Raw genomic sequence first — 17,215 nt, 5'->3', positions numbered from 1 at the left:
TGTTTAAGTTTGTGTCTTTCTGAGCTGGTGAGTTTAAAATGTGGATCAAGTTAACATCATTTATCTCTCTTTGCTGGCAGAGGTAGAGCCATTTTGGAGGATACATATCTTGGATATTTCCAGCTAAATCTCAAAATTTAACATCTTGACTGACTTTCAATGAAGTGTCCTTTCAGCGAGGTAGCAGTTTTGGAAAAGCATTTCAAACCTCTCCTAGAATTTTGGAGAATTAATTTCTGATGCTCACAACAGTATTCTCAATTATTATCAGAATAAATATTCCATGGGTGCAGAACATGAGGCCTCTCCTCCCAGACAACACTGAGCTGTGCCTCCTTCCAAAATCACCTTTCTAGGAGTGGTGCTGGAATTTGAGTGCCTTTAGTAAAGCAGGAAATAGCTTTATTTACGTTGTTTTCTCCCAGAAAAGCTGCACTCCCAGCTGAGCTACAAAAGTCTCAGGAGAGATGGACCCCCCTGGATTGCTATTGCTGTCCCTGGGAAGTGCCATTTCCTATTTTCTAGAGCTTGGGACAAATTAGTATTTTTCCTAATTTCTACTGTGGAAAAGTCTTTCAAAAGCCAAATCAAACCAACCAACCTCCCAATCCCTTCCCTAGGCCTGTTACTGTGTAATTTAGGCTGGTTTGCAGCATTCCTGGGATTGACCACTCCAGACTGTCTTTATTTGAGAGCACTTGATAGGCAGACAAACTTTTTTTTTTTTTTTTTCCAAGGAAGAATAAAACCAAGTAGAAAGTATTTAGGTGTGTTTTTGATGGTATTTCTGCCAGGGGAAAAAAAATAATGTAAATAATAATTTATTTGACTCTTTTTTTTTTTTTAAGTTCTTAAAATCTTTTAATGTTCATGTCTAAACTATTCCATGCAGCCAACAGAGCAGAAAAAATGTATATTAAAAAAAACCCACAAACTTTGGCTCTTTCATCAAATGGCTGCAGAATTAGGGTTGCAAAAACCAACCCAGCCAACTGTCCCCTGTACCCTAACCCCAGAGGTGTAAGGTTTGCATACACACACAAGCTTGTTACAGCTCCAGGTCTGCTGCTTTTGAGAGAAGATTGACAAAAAATATTCCAAAAAAGTTAATTATAAAGATACTGATGGGCTGAAAGCACCCAGCACATGGCAGCTTGGCCTCTCCCCACAGTTTTGGAGCTGATACTTTAATTTACATTGCTAGATAGTTTTGGGGATGTGTTTTACTGAAATTTTAGCTCCTGCCAAACTGAACACATGGGGAAAAGAAAACTTTCTTTTCAGCATGCATTGATGAGTATTTTTTGGCAAGCAGCCTCATGGCCGTCTTCAGGCCCAGGACTGGATCCTTCAAAGAACCTCACTGAGAATTCTGCAGGGAAATTTATTTTATTTTTATTTATTTACTTTATGTATGTATTTATTTATTTAGTTCTTATCTCTGTTACAGTCTCACAAACCCTGAGTTCTACAGCACTTCAACAAACTAAAAATGGATCCCCATGTCTCTCTCTACAAGGCTTTTTAAGCATAAACTGTCCAATTAAGAAATGATACCTAAATTATTTTCACTTTTAAGACAATAACCAACCACTCATGCCCTGCAATGTGGACTTTTTTATCCAATTACACAAAACCACCCAAACCCATGGAGAAGAAGGTGAAGAAGAAGGACCAGCCTCTGCCCTAAAACCTCCATCTTGCTTTATATATATTATTGTATTCTAAACCCTTAAATGCCTAAGTTTTCTACCCTGTGATATCACACACTTCTATTCAAACTCCACACCCACAATCCCAGTGCTCATTCAATTTTGGAAGCTTCTCCATGGCCTCAGGTCAAATGCAGAGTTCTCCTGGGTGTCAGAGTCTGTCAGCACAGAAAGTCTGAAATTCTCACCATCCAGGGTTCCAACAGATTGGTTCTTAAAGATCTTCCAGTCCCATCCCCCTGCCATGGGCAGGGACACCTTCCACTCTTCCAGGTTGCTCCAAGCCCCATCCAACCTGGCCTGGAACACTTCCAGGGATGGCACAGCCACAGCTTCTGGGCAGTCTGCTCCCAGATGATTCCAGGGGTGCTCATCCACCTCAGCAAAGCCTTAAACCCCCTCCTTCACCCTCTGCCCAACCTCCAGTTCAAATTCCTCATTAAGCATGGACATAATGATTTTCCCTGGAGTGCAGCTCTGCCTTTCAGCTGGAGAAAACCCCACCACACCCAAGAAATCAGACAACAAACAGAGGCTCTTTGACCTGATGCAGTTGCTGATCCATCAGAGGAACAGCAAACCAATAATCACCCCCATCAGGGGGTTGGACGTTGCCACTTCCAGTGCTGTGGGTGTCTCTGGAAGCCCCTTCTACCCTCCCCAGCAAGGTGGGGTTTCACCTTTCTGACAGCCCCTTCTGCCCTCCCCACCAATGTGAGGCTCCATTTCTGTGGCTCCATCTCCCAAGGAAAATGCCACTTTTGATCCAGCAACTGCGTTATCAGATCCTCCTTTTCGTTGGGGGAACAGAACGTGTCAACTTGTCCCACCTCCTGCGTCCACAGGAGCTGCCAATCCACGAGGATTGCAGAGCCTGCAGTTGTGGCAAACAGATATCACAGAATACCCAACTTTTGGGAAATTCAAAAATACCCATGGATCAGTAGACACCTTTTCAGGTGCAGTTTTTACCTCCTTGCGCACAGGAGAAACAGCCAAGCATGTTTGTCACCACTTTTTGCAAGCATTTGCTTCACTAGGTTGGCCTCCAGAAATAAAAACATGGTCCAGCCTACACAGGGGGAAAAGTAGCCACATTTTTAATGGATTGGGGTGTTCATCACACCTTTGGCATTCCACGCTGTCCCACAATTCAAGTTGAGAGAACACATCACACTTTGGAATCCCTCCCTGACAAGCTGGCAGCCAGGGCAAGCATCTCGGGTGGCTTTTGATGGAAAAATGCATGACTCAGTTTTGCTTGTTCAAAAGTGTTTGGCAAAGCACTCAGAATGGTCACTGTTAATTTATCTGCTCTTGTATTTCCTTCCACTAAGAATCCTGGAAGAGAATCCTGGAAGCAAAGAGTGTGCTCTAATACGTGAAACAAAAGTATTTGTTATTTCTCTGCTGTAAAATCTTAGGCAAACATGAAAGGTAACGATGCAAACATGAAAGGCAATGACACAAACCATCATTATCAACATCCTTTAAGGCTGATCCTTCTATTTTTCCATTCTCCTGGAGTATCCCAGCAGTGCCAGCAGCAGGGGCAGTGTTATCAGCACCACCCGTGTCCCCAGCCTGGGCTGGGATAAGATCAATGTCCTGTCAAAAGCAGTGACAAGGAGCAGAGGGAGGAAGGAGCCGTGTTTTTTGGCCTCCCAGATGTGTAATAACAAGCTCTACCAGCCCTGCAGCCTGTGTCCCAGCCAGGGGATGTTTTCCTCTCTTTGCTGATCCATTAGCTCACGCTGTCACTGCCTGAGCGTGCTGCAAGCAGGATAAACCCCAGCCTGCCTCACTGGGGTTGTTTCTGCTTTACTCACTGGGGATTTGCATAAAATCCCAGGCGTTATTTTGGCAAAAATCCATCCCTCCCACTTGCCATCTCCTCCTGCGCCCACATGGGGTTTTTTGTGATTTAAAAATTCATTTTTGAGGCGAAGCTTTAAGGCAGAGGTGATCCACTGCTGCAGTGGGTGTTTGAGTGGTGCCCCTTGGTTCACCTTTGCCCTGTGTGAAGGTAAATTCTGCCCCAAGTCATGGCACTGCCCTGCCCTTGAGCTTTGCTCAGTATCCTCCTTAAAGCAAGCACTCAGCAGTCAATGATTTCATTTTGACTGCAATAAACTCGCTGAAAGATCCAATTCTGGCCGGATCATCATCGCTTACAAGTTCCAGCTGAGTTTGGGAGTGACTTTAAAGCAGTAAATTAAATGGGAGAAAGGGATAAAATTCTTCCAGCTCTCCTGGCAGGGCTGTGGGCTGTCCCTAATGGCACTGTATGGGACCAAAGCTCCTCCAGCCCCATGATTCTACAGCACAGTACTCGGGAATTTCACTGAACTTCACCTACAGGCAAAATAAAATAACATTATTGCATCCAATAACCCCCAGTTCAAGAGAAGGATGAGCATCCCTGACCAGGATCTCAGCTTGCCCCAGTGACCTGCAGGAAGGGCATCCTCCTGCAGCCTCCCTCCCACCCCAAACCTTCAGCTGCTGCTCTTGGGCCTCTTGGCTTTACAGTAAAACTCTCTGAGAAGGGAACATGGACAGGAGAGGGGACAGGGGAGTGTGGGGAGCCTGTCAGGATTTTGGCAGCACCGGGGTAAAAAAACACCAGATAAAGCATAAAGCACCATGGGCTTGAACATCCACGTGGGTTTCCACTGCTCACACACATCCATCATTGCATTTAATTCATGATTTTCCCAAGCTGCTTAACAGGAATGACCTGTTGGAAGGGGGAAGGTAATTAAAATAGAAAGGAAAAATAGACAGTAAGCATTGAGAAACTTGGGAGGGAATCAGGGTGTTGATTTTACATTTTCATTTGAAAAGAAGAAGGAAAAAAAAAAAAGATACTGGCCAGGCTGCTCTGCTCCCTCGTGCCCTGGGAAAAGCAAAGTCATGAGAGATGCTGGTGCTTTGTGGCTGAAAACCTGAACTGGTTGGGATTTTCCAGGGATGGATATTTTCTTCTGGGGGCAATCTGGTCTAGTGGGAATTGTCCCTACCCATGGCAGGGGAGTGGAACTAGAAGATCTTTAAGGTCCTTTCCAACCCAAATCCTTCTATGATCCTATGCTTTTATTAACTATCAAATATTACTCACTTTCACCAGTATTCTCAGTTAACTTTGTCCTAAAGCTGCATTTTTTTCCAGCAGTGCCCCCAGCCAGAAGCCTAAAAGGTGGGTGAAGCTCCTGGGCCAGGCTTTATTCCCAGGCCAGGCTTTATTCCCATTTATTTAAACCTGCTTCTGCCATGCAGAATGGGAGACACTTTGATCCTTCTGGATCTCCAGGGATGGAATTTCCTTCCTAAACCTGAAGATTCAGCAAAAGAGCTGCTTGAAGGAATGTCACCCTGATTCTTAAGATTTTCTAAAGCCTTCTGAGTTTACATTCTGTTGGAGAACTTTCCCACACAATTTCTATAAACAACATATTGTTTACATTCTTTATGGGGGTGGAGAAACTTGATGTTCTAGTGGTTTGTCCAATGTCTTTGGAGAGGTGGCCCATTCAGTCTCCAATCCAATGTCACCTTTGGGAAGGTATAAAAGGTGGAGTTGGAGAAATAAACCTTCTTTACCTTGCAAATAGCAGTGGCTCACGTCGTGCTTTCACGTGTCCTATAGTGACAAAGGAATACCTGCAGGCCAGCTGAGGTGGTGCCCCTGGTTGAGAATCACTTTTAGGTAAAAAACAAAGTTTCTCCAGGGCTTGGCACTGGCTCCTGAGCTGCTTTCCCTGCAGGGGAATGGCTGGGGAGGGGTCAATGTTTAACCAAGCTGGGAAGGACATCTGTGGGAGCTGCCAGGGAGCTGCCTGGGCTCGGGGTGGTCACGGAGATCCCTCTCCATGCCCAGGGAGGACGTGCCCGAGGGGTTTTCCTGCTCCTCTCCGAGCCCTGGCTCTGCAGGATGGGCCTGAGCTCCTCCAAGGCGCAGCCCAGGGTGGCCCCGGTGCCCAGGCAGGGGGACTGTGCCCAGCCAGGGGCTGTGGCTGCCCTGCTGGGGCTGCCCAGAGAGCCGGGCCAGCCCTGGGGAAAGCCCATCTTCCACCTGGAGCTGCCTCCTCTGCGGGAGACCCGGCACGGGAGAGCCTCTGCAGGTGAGGGACACTGCTGGGACGGCAGCCTGGGCTCGCCGGGCTGGGGCTGTGCTGGCTGCACTGGGCTGGGTGCACCAGCAGCAGCTTTGTGCCAGTTTTGCCATTGCCAGGGTGTTTTAGCTTTGGGAAAACTCATTTTGCCCCTTCCACTGTTTTGGAAAGCGTTGTGCTCAGCAGATCCCGGCTCCTTGCTCTCATCAGCAACCCCATGGTGTTGGAACTCAAAATGTCCCTCAGACATTTTTGGAGGTTCCAGGCCTTGCTCAGAAGCATTTTAGACCCTGGCAGGCAGCTGGAAACAGCTGTGATTTTGAGTTTGAGCCATGGAATGAGTTACCAACTTTGAAGGTGGAGCAAGCAGTCACAAAAGTTTAGATATTATAGTAGAAGTAGTTACAAAGTAGAGGGGAAAAATTTTTAGTATTGTACAGGGGGGTTTTAGCACCTGTACAGGGGGTTTTTACTTTGTACATGGGGGTCAGAAGTTCTAAGATGGAGGAAGGTGGGCTGATCCTGTTCTTCCTCCTTCTTCTTCCTTGCCTCCATGTTCTTGGTGATGTTGGCACTCACAGATTGGTTTAGAGTAGAAAAGCACTTTGTAATATAGGTAGTAGGTATTGGGGGAAAACTATAAACATGTAATACGTAATATATCATAGAAAAGAGAGTAGCAGCCCTGGTGGGGAGAGAAGAAGAAGTGAAGGGACAGAGAAGATGTCAGGGTGTGTGTGTGCCTCTGCCTGAGCTGTGAGCAAACCACAGCAGCCCCAGAAGAAAATCCTTTAGATAATTAGCAATAAACTGCCTTGAGACCGAACAACAAGAGGCTGCAGAGTTTTCTTTGGAAGCACGGGCTGGAGGAGAGACTTTTCCACCACACGAGACCCCAGACCAAGCCCGGTGTTCTCATACCCTGGCACCAGCCCAGCATCACCCTGGCACCCTCCTGTGTCCAGGGGAGCCCTTGTGCACCCCCTGCGACCCCATCACAGCCCTGTCCTGCCCCTGCCCCTGCCAGGCACATCTCTGCCCCGAGCACAGGCAGGTCCCGGGCAGGTAAAGCTCAGCTCTGCAATCAATGGCAGATTTCCAGGGGCAGAGGAAGGCAGAGAGCCTGGCTGTGTGTGCTTCCCCACAAGCAGCCTCCAAACTCCATCCACACCCAAATCCTTCCCAGAGCTCTGCATCCAGCTGGAAGAGGAGGTGCAGCTCTCCACAAGGAGCTGGATGCTGAAAAAATCCTTCCCACAGCTCCCAGGGGAGTGTGGGGAGGAACATCCATGAAAACCAGGGGGGTGTGGGGAAGAGCGAGGTGGAGGGAGGAGGATCTGCACCCCCAGCACTCCCTTCCCTGCTTTTCCATTCCCAAAAATCAATTTTTGACCCACACCAAGCGATGTGAAGCACTGCTGCTTCACCAGAGGCTGGGTATTTCCTCCAGGATCATTCATCAGGTGGCATCAGGAAGCAGTGAAAGCAAATAAAGCTCTGGAATGACAGCAGTGACATTCCCAGAACTGAGGTTTTGAGGAGAATACAGATCAAATTTTGCTGTAGAAGAGCAAGAACAACCAAATGTTTTTGTTCTGGAAAATTATCACTGAGCACTTAACAAATGCTTATTTTAAAAAAGTGTATTTTATTAAAAAATTAATAAATGCAATCTTCCATTACTTTCTATTTTCAGAAGCAAGATGAGTATGCTCAGGAGGACTTGAGTGAAGTATTAACTCGAGCTGCTGTCTAAATAAGCAAAGCCTCCCAGAGAATAGGTTTTATTTGGTTTATGAGGGTTCAGCTTGGCTTATTTTAAATCCAGATTCCCCCAGAGGGGAGGATCTGCTGCTGCTGAAGTGCAAGAGGGAAAAAACAGGAGATCAGGAGCCACAAGGATGCCTTGAACTGGGGCTTGGTGATCTGGGGACAGCCCTCAGCCCCCAGTTCTGTATCTGCAGAGGGTAAGGGCAAATGTCCTACCAGCCCCATGCATGGATAGGATGGGAGGAAAAAATTCAAAGCCACCCCAAACACAAACCATCAAACCTCCTAAGGGAGAAAAAGCTTCCTCTAAGCCATACCCTTCACCAGGACAAGCTTCTCCTAAGTCACAGCCACTTCCCTGTGTCGTGTCCCTGTTCCCATCTCCACAGGCCACCTCCTTCCCTTTTCCTTTCCCCTCAGAAATTCCCTGTGCACCTCCTTGCCTGCAGATACCCTTTTGCTCTAAAAGCTTCAGTTCCACCACGTGTTTCCTGCAGATGAGCTTTGTCTCCAGAGGAGCCTCCTGTGGTGGAAATTTTCCCCTCAGTCTCCCATTCCTGCATGTGTGGAGCAGCCACAGCTTCACTCAGTGGTTAAACATTGCCAGGGCTCTGCAAAACATTCACCTGATGGAGTCACCATCTCCCATAGCCCAGCAGCCTCACAGGAGGAAGAAATTCCTCCCTGTGAGGGTGCCCAGAGAAGCTGTGGCTGCCCCAAGCCTGGAAGTGTCCAAGTGCTCCAAGGATGGGGCTTGGAGCAACCTGGGATAGAGGAAAATGACCCTGAGATTTCTCCTGAGATTTCTCCTGAGAGAAGCAGAAAAAAGAGAATCAAAACAATTCTTACCTCATTCGCTGCTCCTGTTTGTGCCCATGTGGAATGTGTGTGGAGATTGTTCACCCAAGGTGATTGCTTGGTTGGATTTTGGTGATGGTGTTTAGATTCGCTGACAAGTTGGATCCACGTACCCAGGTTTTCTAGTTAGTTAGCTAGTTAGTGATAGTTCTTTTGAGTGTAATATAGTTGTAGTATAATATAGTTTAATAAAATAATTAATTAGCCTTCTGAAATCATTGGAGTTCAGCCTTCATCCTTCCCTGGCGTTGGGGGTCACTTATCCAATATCAGTTCCAACCCAAACCACTCCATGATTCTGTGATTGTCTTCTCTCTCTTCCCCAAGAGCCCAGTCTGGTGATCTGCCATGAGGTTCAAGGAAGTCCCCCATAAACTGACCTCCAAAATACTGCTTTTCTTGTTAAATATGACTATTAAATTTGGCATCAGCTGTACTGCTCTTCCTGCACTTTACCCACAGCTCTCCTCCTGTTACCTCCTCAGCAGCTGCTCAGCCACACCTCACTGAGCTCCACATATAAAATGTCATTTGAGTGCAGCAGGACACTCTTTTGGGGGGATAAACAGATAAACTGCTGTGTGAAAGAATTAATTCCTGCACATGCAAGCATTTATTTGTGCAAGAAATGAACGAAAGGGGCAGTGCTGCCCACCTGAGAGCACCAGCACAGAGGAGACCTGAGCCCAGATCTCAGGCCTCAGAGAAAGCTCTGCCCTAATAACTAACAGGGGGTCACTGGTGTGTGCCACCTTCTTTTGGGCTGATTTCCAGGGCCTGGGAGTGCACCCAGCCCTTTCACTCCTGCTGCTGCTGCAGCCCAGCCCTGCCACAGTCAGTGAAGCAGCAGAGGAATTGCTCAGTTACAGTAAAATGTGGTGACCCCAGATGTGGGAAGAAATGATGATGTCTGGCTTCAGATCTGAAGGCTGAAGGACCTGATTTATTAAAAATATACTATATTACATTAATATCCTATTTAATGAGAAATTATCCTATTCTGCATACTTCTTACTTACCTAACTAATAAACTCATCACTCTGTGCTGAGAGCCCGAGCCACAGCTGGATCCCATTGGTCACTGACCCCAAACCTTCACCAGAATCCAACCCAGCCATCACTGCAGGTGAACAATCTCCACACCACATTCCACATGGGGAAAACAAAGGAGCAGAGATAAAGATTGTTTCCTCTTCTTCTCTCTGTGCTTCTCCTGAGAGACAGAATTATGTCTCTCTGTCCAGAGAATGTGAATGTCACACTCAGTCCCACCAAAAAATAACAATAATCAAATCTCAGGGGCTGAGCAGCAGGAGGAGACCCAAACTGCTGCCTGGGCCTGACTTTACCAGTGGGAAGGCAGCAGAGATCAGGGATTTCTTGGCCATGTGATGGTTACAGGGCGTGGAGAGAAGGGAAGAGTCCCCTGCCCACCCAAATCCCAGGAGCTGGGAGAGGCCACAGCAGGCACAAGGATGGTGATGGTCATATTTAGAAGCATGAGGAGTGGTTGTAGAGGGAAGCTTGGAGAGGTATTTATTAGAAATCACAGCACACCAAATTTACTCCTGCAGCCAATAGAACATTCCACAGGAATACACAGGATTTCAGTGGGACACTGAAGCCAACTAAAAACCAGGGCACCAAGCTATTGCTGAGTGCACCCAAAAGTAACTTGATCCACTTCTTTAACCTTTAAGGGCCCCTCTCTTGGAACACCTTGCCAGGAAAGGATGAGACCAGCATCATCAAGCAGCACCCGCCTCGAAGGCCTCAAGTAAGGAGAGTCTGGAAGCTCCCTGGGAGCTGCTCTGACCGACCCCTCCCCGTGGGCTGTTTGGGGACAGGGCCACGTGTCACAGCACCACGGTGGGGGAAGCAAATCCCCTACAGCAGCACAAGGGGAAGTCCTACTTTTGGGTGATCCCGAGTGCTCTGGAGACACCCAGCAAGGACACGTGTCCCAGTGAGGGACACAGAGCCACCTCTGCTGGGATGTCCCACTGTCCCTGGGGGGTTCCTGCAGCCAAATCCTGGTGCTGCCATGGGGACAGTGTGGCCAAGACAGAGAGCCTGTGGTAACTCAAAATGTCTCTCAGACATTTTTAGAGGTTCCAGGCCTTGGTCAGAAGCAGTCTAGAACCCAGCAGGCAGCTGAAAAACAGCAGTGATTTTGAGTTTGAGCCATGGAATGAGTTACCAACTTTGGAGGTGGAACAAGCAGTCACAAAGGGTTAGATAGTATAGTAGAAGTAGTTGCAAAGTAGAAGGGAAAATTTTTTAGTATTATACAGGGGGGTTTTAGCACCTGTACAGGGGGGTTTTCACTTTGTACATGGGGGTCAGAAGTTCTAAGATGGAGGAAGGTGGGCTGATCCTGTCCTTCCTCCTTCTTCTTCCTTGCCTCCATGTTCTTGGTGATGTTGGCACTCACAGATTGGTTTAGAGTAGAAAAGCACTTTGTAATATAGGTAGTAGGTATTGGGGGAAAACTATAAACATGTAATACGTAATATATCATATAAAAGATAGCAGCAGCCCTGGGCAGGGGGAGGAAGAAAAAGAGGACAGCAGACAGAGAGGATGTCAGGGTGTGTGTGTGCCTCTGCCTGAGCTGTGACCAAACCACAGCAGCCCCGGAAGAAAATATTTTAGATAACTCACAATAAACTGCCTTGAGATTGAACAACAAGAGCCTGCACAGTTTTTCTTTGGAAGCTCGGGCTGGAGGAGGAATTTCACCACCACACGGGACCCCAGAATAAGGCTGGGGTTCCCACAAGAGCCCTTGGCAGGAAGGATCCAACTTGCATCATGTGGGGCTGGCTTTGGCTCTTCGGGGAAAGGCAGCGGCTTCGGGGCAGAGGTGGTGCAGCAGACAGACAGACAGACAGACAGACCTGCTGTGCACAGGCCATGGTGAAGGACACAGCAAATCCTTCTGGGTTTCAGGCATTGCTGTTCGTGCCCTCTACCTGCCCAAACTCAATTTCCCCATCCTGCACTTCCCAGATCCATTCCACCCCAAAATCCAAACCCTGTGACTCTACCTGACCTTGCAGCCAAGATTTGCCTCCGCACAAGGGCTACCCTCACATAACTAAAGCTCAGAAATATCTTCAAATTTTTATTTCTCCCCCCTGTACTTGGCACTGATGAGGTCACAGCTCAAATCCAGTGTTCATTCATGGGCATTTCTTCCCAATATCCAACCTGAATCTGCTTGGAGCAACCTGGTCTAGTGAAAGGTGTCCCTGCTCATGACAGGGAGTCCTTAAAGTCCTTCCCAACCCAAAAACTTCAGGTTTCAATGATTCTGTGAACAGGAAACCCACTGGAGCAAGAGCCCTCCTTGCTGTATGATCTTTTAAATATAATAAAAATGGAAGAGCCATCAAATGGAGTCACTTAAGCCCACTCCCCTCAGGGCTGAGGCTCTGGGTGACACTGGTGGCTTCGGAGCTCAGAGGTGGCCACCAGCTATGGAATAACTTGTCCCTGGGTTTGGTGGCATGATGCAAGAGTGACATCTGAATTGAGCCCACCTGCATCCTGACATCTGTCATAAGGAATCACAGTTTCCTTCAGAAACCTCTGACCAGCACGGAATTTTTAATTACAGATTTTATTTCCATGACGGCTGCACTCGTGTGTTATTGAGACACTCCTTGTTAACACTCACAAAGGCTCTGTTAATCCTACCCTGTTCTGCTGCTGTTGCTCTTAGAGAGTGTCCACAGCTCCAGCAAAAGCCTTTTCCCTGTGGGAATACCCACAAAGGCAGTGGAACAGGATGATGTGGCCTTCTCAAGGACTTGGAGGATCTTGATAAGTATTTCCAGACAAAAACCTGTGACGTTCACAAAAACCAAAGGGAAAAGTCAATTTTCCAGCCTGGGACAGCCAGAGCTTTACCCAAAATCCCGAAGCTGGGTTGCCCAGAGGGGCAGGGCGGTGAGCTGAGGGCTGTGGGAGCTTTTCTGCCTCCATCCATCCCGGGCTGGTGGCCTCGGTGCCTTCCTGGAGCGATGCCAGCCTGGACCACAGCTTGTGGTGGCACATGCTGCCATCTAGTGCCATTTTCCATTTCATATTTACCTTTGTGGATTTTTTTGATGTTAAGAGACGTGCACTTGGTGTTGGGGACTGGTGGGGAATTCTCCCTTTACATGATGCTGATTTTCCCTCCTGCATTTTCACACGGATGCAAAATGACAGCTCAGGATTCAGCTCAGTGCAGGCAGTCAGACATGTCCCTGCTGAGTCTTTGTTGTTAGGGTTGGGATTAAACGTGTGAGATGGTATTTTTTCTTTGGATTTAGGTGTTTATTAGTTTTTATTTATATTATAGTTTTATAAATTGTGAGGTTTATAGTATTTTATGTTAATAGATTTTAAAAAATGGAGTTGTATCCCTTTTTATAAGGCTTTTTAAGGATAAATTATTTAATTAAAAATGACACTTATTTTATTCTTAACCTAATAACTAATTATTTGTGGTTTGTAATGTGGACTTTTAAATTTAATTATATAATATTACTTAAACTCATGAAGAAGAAGGTGAAGAAGAAGGACTAGTTTCTGTTTTAAAAATTTTATCTTGTTTTATATACATTCTTATATTTCAAAACTTTAAACTCTAACTTTTCTACTATGTGATATTATACACTTTTATTTAAACGATAAACTTATAATCTTAGTTCTATTATTTAATTTTTGGAAGTCTCCACAGCCTCAGGTCAAATGCAGTGTTCTTTTGGGGGCCAGTGCCTGTCAGCACAGAAAATCTAAAATTGTCAGTAGCCAGGGCTCCAACATGTCCCCATTTTTTGGGCATTTGTTGATAATCAAGGAGTTAATGGTGTCTGAAATAAATTATAAATCAGGCGTTACAAAGCCCTGCATGTTGTGCTCTTTAATTTTTATGGAAGCTGCACTGAACTCCCCTCCTAGGAGGGAGCTTTTGGAGGAATCACCACCCCTGAAAGTGTTCAGAAATTGTGTCGAGGTGGCACTTGGGGACACGGTTTAGTGCTGGACCTGGCAGTGCTGGGATAATGGTTGGGCTTGATGGTCTGAGAGGTCTTCTCCAACCTGGAGATTCTATGGAATCCAACCATGGAATGACCCAGCAACACCTCAGAGCTTGGCATCATTTAAGGAGGCATCTTTGCTCCTTAAGATAAAAATCCATGCTCAGAGCAGCCTCTAGAGCAAGTCTCTGCCTGTTTTCACCAGCCAGCAGAACAGGCACTTTGTACCATGCACAGTTTGCAGAGAGATCTTATTTAGGCCAATGTAAAGACTGGCTGGACAGAGGGAATGGTGCTCTAGGTCTCTTCTAATTGGGATCTTTGATGACCTGACAGAATTCTTATGATTAAATTATGACACCTCTGCATGACCCAGTTTTGCCATGAAGCAATCTGAGCTGTGGTTTGGCTTCACTCTGGTTTTGGATGGAGCTTTGGATGCTGCTGGGGCTCAGAGAGAAATACCTGCAGGGATGGAATTACTGCCAAACTGGGGCTTTGCTGCTTGTGCTGTCATGCAAAAGATTTCCCCAGTTTTGGCCACTCCTGAAGGACCAAATGATGCTCATCTCCCTGAGATGCCAAACTCCTTCCTGTATCCCAAGCAGCTGGGCCAGAATTGGAGCTGGAAAAACTTAGGAAGTGTTTAAATGACATGATAGTTTCACATCCAGTTTTATGATCCTGTAGAACGAGCAGTGCTAAATATTATAAATGCTGGACTTGCAGAGGCTTGAAGCTGCCATCCCTCCACAAGCAATCACTCCTGCGAAGCCCTGGAGTCAGCCAGAAGTGGCTGCAAGCCCAAAACCAAAGGTAAGTGCATGAGTTTGTGCCCTTTCACAAGCCATTCCTGGCTGCAGGCTCCTTTCCCTCCCACTCTGGGCACTCCGAAGGGCAGAAGTTGGTACTGAACCACTGGCTGTGCTCCTGTCCCAGGACACTGAGCTGATGTGCTGGCGTGTGGGTGAGAGGATCCAAAATGTGGGGAAAGCTTCCTAACCTCCAGCATGGCAGCTCCCTGGATGAGATGGACCTGCTGAGCCAGGATATTTAATATTTTAGAGGCTGAAAGTATGAGGGGCACGTTTTTAAATGATTTATTTGAGCGCCCATCACTTGCAGTTGGTGGGGAGAAGGGAGAGACCTTCTCGCTCTCCCTGACAGGAATTTGGAGCCAGGTGGGGCTCAGGTTCTGCTCCCAGGGGACAAGGGATGAGAAGAAGTGGCCTCAACTTGTGCCACGAGAGGTTTAGACTGAATTTTAGGGAAAATTCCTTCACTGGAAGCATTGTGGGCATTAGAACAGGCTGCCCAGGGCGGTGATGGAGCCACCATCCCCAGAGGGATTTCAAAGCCATGTGGATGTGGCACTTGGGGACATGGGGCTGTGGTGGCCTTGGCAGTGCTGGGGGGACAGTTGGACTCCATGATCTTAGATCTTTTCCAACCTTAACAATTCTGTAAAGTCTGATTTAAAAGGCTGCAAACACTGTGTGCCACAAACACCCCCTGCAGCCCCAAAAATGCAAAAGCCGTCCTTCCCTTCGGATCATGAGATTGCCTTGGAGAACCGACTCAATGCAGGAACACCTCGGGGGGTAGAAGCACGAATCCATTGTTTTAATGAAGTTTTTTCCCCTCCTGCCCCTGAGCTGTGGCATAAACTGCAAGCACAGTGGAAATCTGTGCTGAATTCCTGCAAGGCAGCCACACAGGGAGAGGCTCGCTGCCTTTACCTCCCCAACACAAACCCGAGGGGTTGGTGAGCTGGTGGCTCTTCCTTTCTCTTTCAGAAAGTGCAGGTGTGTTTATTTGCATTTTTAAATATCTTGTAGGTGCAGGAGAAGAGGGGGCAAAGCCTGAATCCCCTCCCTGGCAGGAGGCAGCACTTGCACAAGCTCCAGATGCTGGACTTGACCCGCAAGCGACGAGAGGTAACGCCAAGGTGGATTTGGGGAGGGGATGGAGACATCTCTCCCATGGACCAGGAGGCTTCAGAAGGTGAAGGAAGCTTTCTCTGAGTCTTTTCAGAGGGCTGGTGGGGAGCATCCCCAGGGCCCCTGTGATCAGCCATTACTGTGATTTTTCCAACACTTTCCCCTCATTTGGCCGTGACTCACGGAGAAACCAAAAATCCCTGTCCCAGTCATGTTCTGTCATGTACCCAGATTCCATTTGCTTGGGTTAAACTACTCGGCTGTGCAATTATTTCCAGGGCCACCCCTCCAATGCTGTGCCACATCGAGCTATTAAAGCGTGTTCGTGCCTCTGCTGCTTGTGTTGACAACTCATTTGTAAACCCAGGCGCAGCTGAAGAGGAATCTCCACAGGGAGGTGAAAATCAATAAGCAGAACATCAAGGAATTCAGCCCCAAAGATGTCCTTGACACTCCCCAGAGAAGTGACAGCACCAGAAGCCCAGACCCCATCCCTGCTGAGCACAGTCAGCGTTTTCCTGAAGATGTCCCTGGTAAGTGGAAGAACTTTCCAAGGCGCTGTAAAACTCACCAGCCCTCCTAAATGTCCTCACAGAAGTTTCCCTGTGGAAGATGTTTCCACTGCTCCATCTCCTGCAGTGATGAGAAGCAGGTTCAGGGGAAAAAAGGCTGTGCTTGCAGGACAAAGCATTCAGAGAGTTCTCTGGGGTAAATGTGACACTCGCTGAAGCTGATCACTTTTTAAGTTGAGGGTTTTTTTCCTCCACTGTCCCTACAGAAGTGGATCTCAGCCACCTCCCCCTCCTGACCTGTGCAAGGCATGGCCCTGTCCTGCTTTGCCTGCACGTGACAACTTTTGGCACAGGCTGGGAATGTTCCACCAAGGCTGAAAGTGCTTAAATCAGTGAAAAGCTCACCTGAAAGTGAACTTTCACCAGGAGGAAGGGGAACAAACCTGTTTTCCTATTCCCTTGTGGCCCTTCACCTCAGCTTGGGGATTCCCTTGAGGATAAAACTGCATTTCCAGACTATCATTTCACCAAGTCCAATCCTGAGTGTGTTACACCTCCCCCTGCCCCTGCCATGGGGTCTGGGCTGACTGGGAGCTCTCAGGATTTTCCTTACATGCCTCCAGTTGTCCATAGCCATTCCCAGCTCAACTCCAGGTGACTGAGCAGCTCTGCAAAACCGTGATTTTTTTTTTTTTTTCTCTCCCCCAGGAAAGACGTGGGGTGGAGACCTCTCCAGGCAGCCTGGCAGGGCTGGACTCTCTCCAGACAGGAGGGGGAAGGTTGACCTGAGGCTCTGCAGGGAGCCACGGACCAGGGATCTGTTCTGGGACTCCTCCAGCACAGAGTCAGAGGAGTGGGAGAGGGAAGAGAAAATTCACCACAAACCCACACTTGTGAGGACCAAGACAGAGAGAGTTTCCCTCTTTGATGACTTTTATGACAGGGATTTCTAGTGGCATGGCTGGGGGTGTGCCAAAGGAACAAACCCCAGATGGATGGGCTGAGGTTGGAGGCATTGCTGGCTGTAAGTGGAATTTCTGTGGGTATGGGCCAGTGAAAAGGACATCTGGAAATGAGGAGCTCACTGATGTGGGGTGAATAAAATCCCTCTGGGTTGTGTGGCTGAATCAAAATATCTGGGGAAGAAAGCCTTGGAACAGTGAAATGGGGGTGGAGAGAGGAGGAGGAGGGGGCTGGGGAGAGTTCTGGGTTAACCCCAAATATCAAATTTCAACTAAAATGAAATGTTTCACTTGCCTTTGAGTTACCGAATCT

The 17,215-nt window shown here is 47.5% G+C and overlaps 1 protein-coding gene across 1 annotated transcript; it reads left to right on the top strand.

Moving 5' to 3' along the window:
* Nucleotides 1–5,646: 5,646 nt before the first annotated feature.
* CCDC198 (coiled-coil domain containing 198) lies at nucleotides 5,647–16,893 on the top strand. Its single transcript, XM_077783845.1, has 6 exons — nucleotides 5,647–5,836; nucleotides 10,156–10,232; nucleotides 14,218–14,304; nucleotides 15,327–15,425; nucleotides 15,796–15,961; nucleotides 16,649–16,893. The coding sequence occupies exons 1-6, from the start codon at nucleotides 5,647–5,649 to the stop codon at nucleotides 16,891–16,893; spliced, it is 864 nt and encodes a 287-aa protein (XP_077639971.1).
* Nucleotides 16,894–17,215: the final 322 nt, after the last annotated feature.

Source organism: Lonchura striata, chromosome 6, assembly GCF_046129695.1.
Source record: "Lonchura striata isolate bLonStr1 chromosome 6, bLonStr1.mat, whole genome shotgun sequence".
In the NCBI taxonomy this organism is placed as follows: Eukaryota; Metazoa; Chordata; class Aves; order Passeriformes; family Estrildidae; genus Lonchura; species Lonchura striata.
This window is presented reverse-complemented; position numbering and strand designations above follow the sequence as displayed.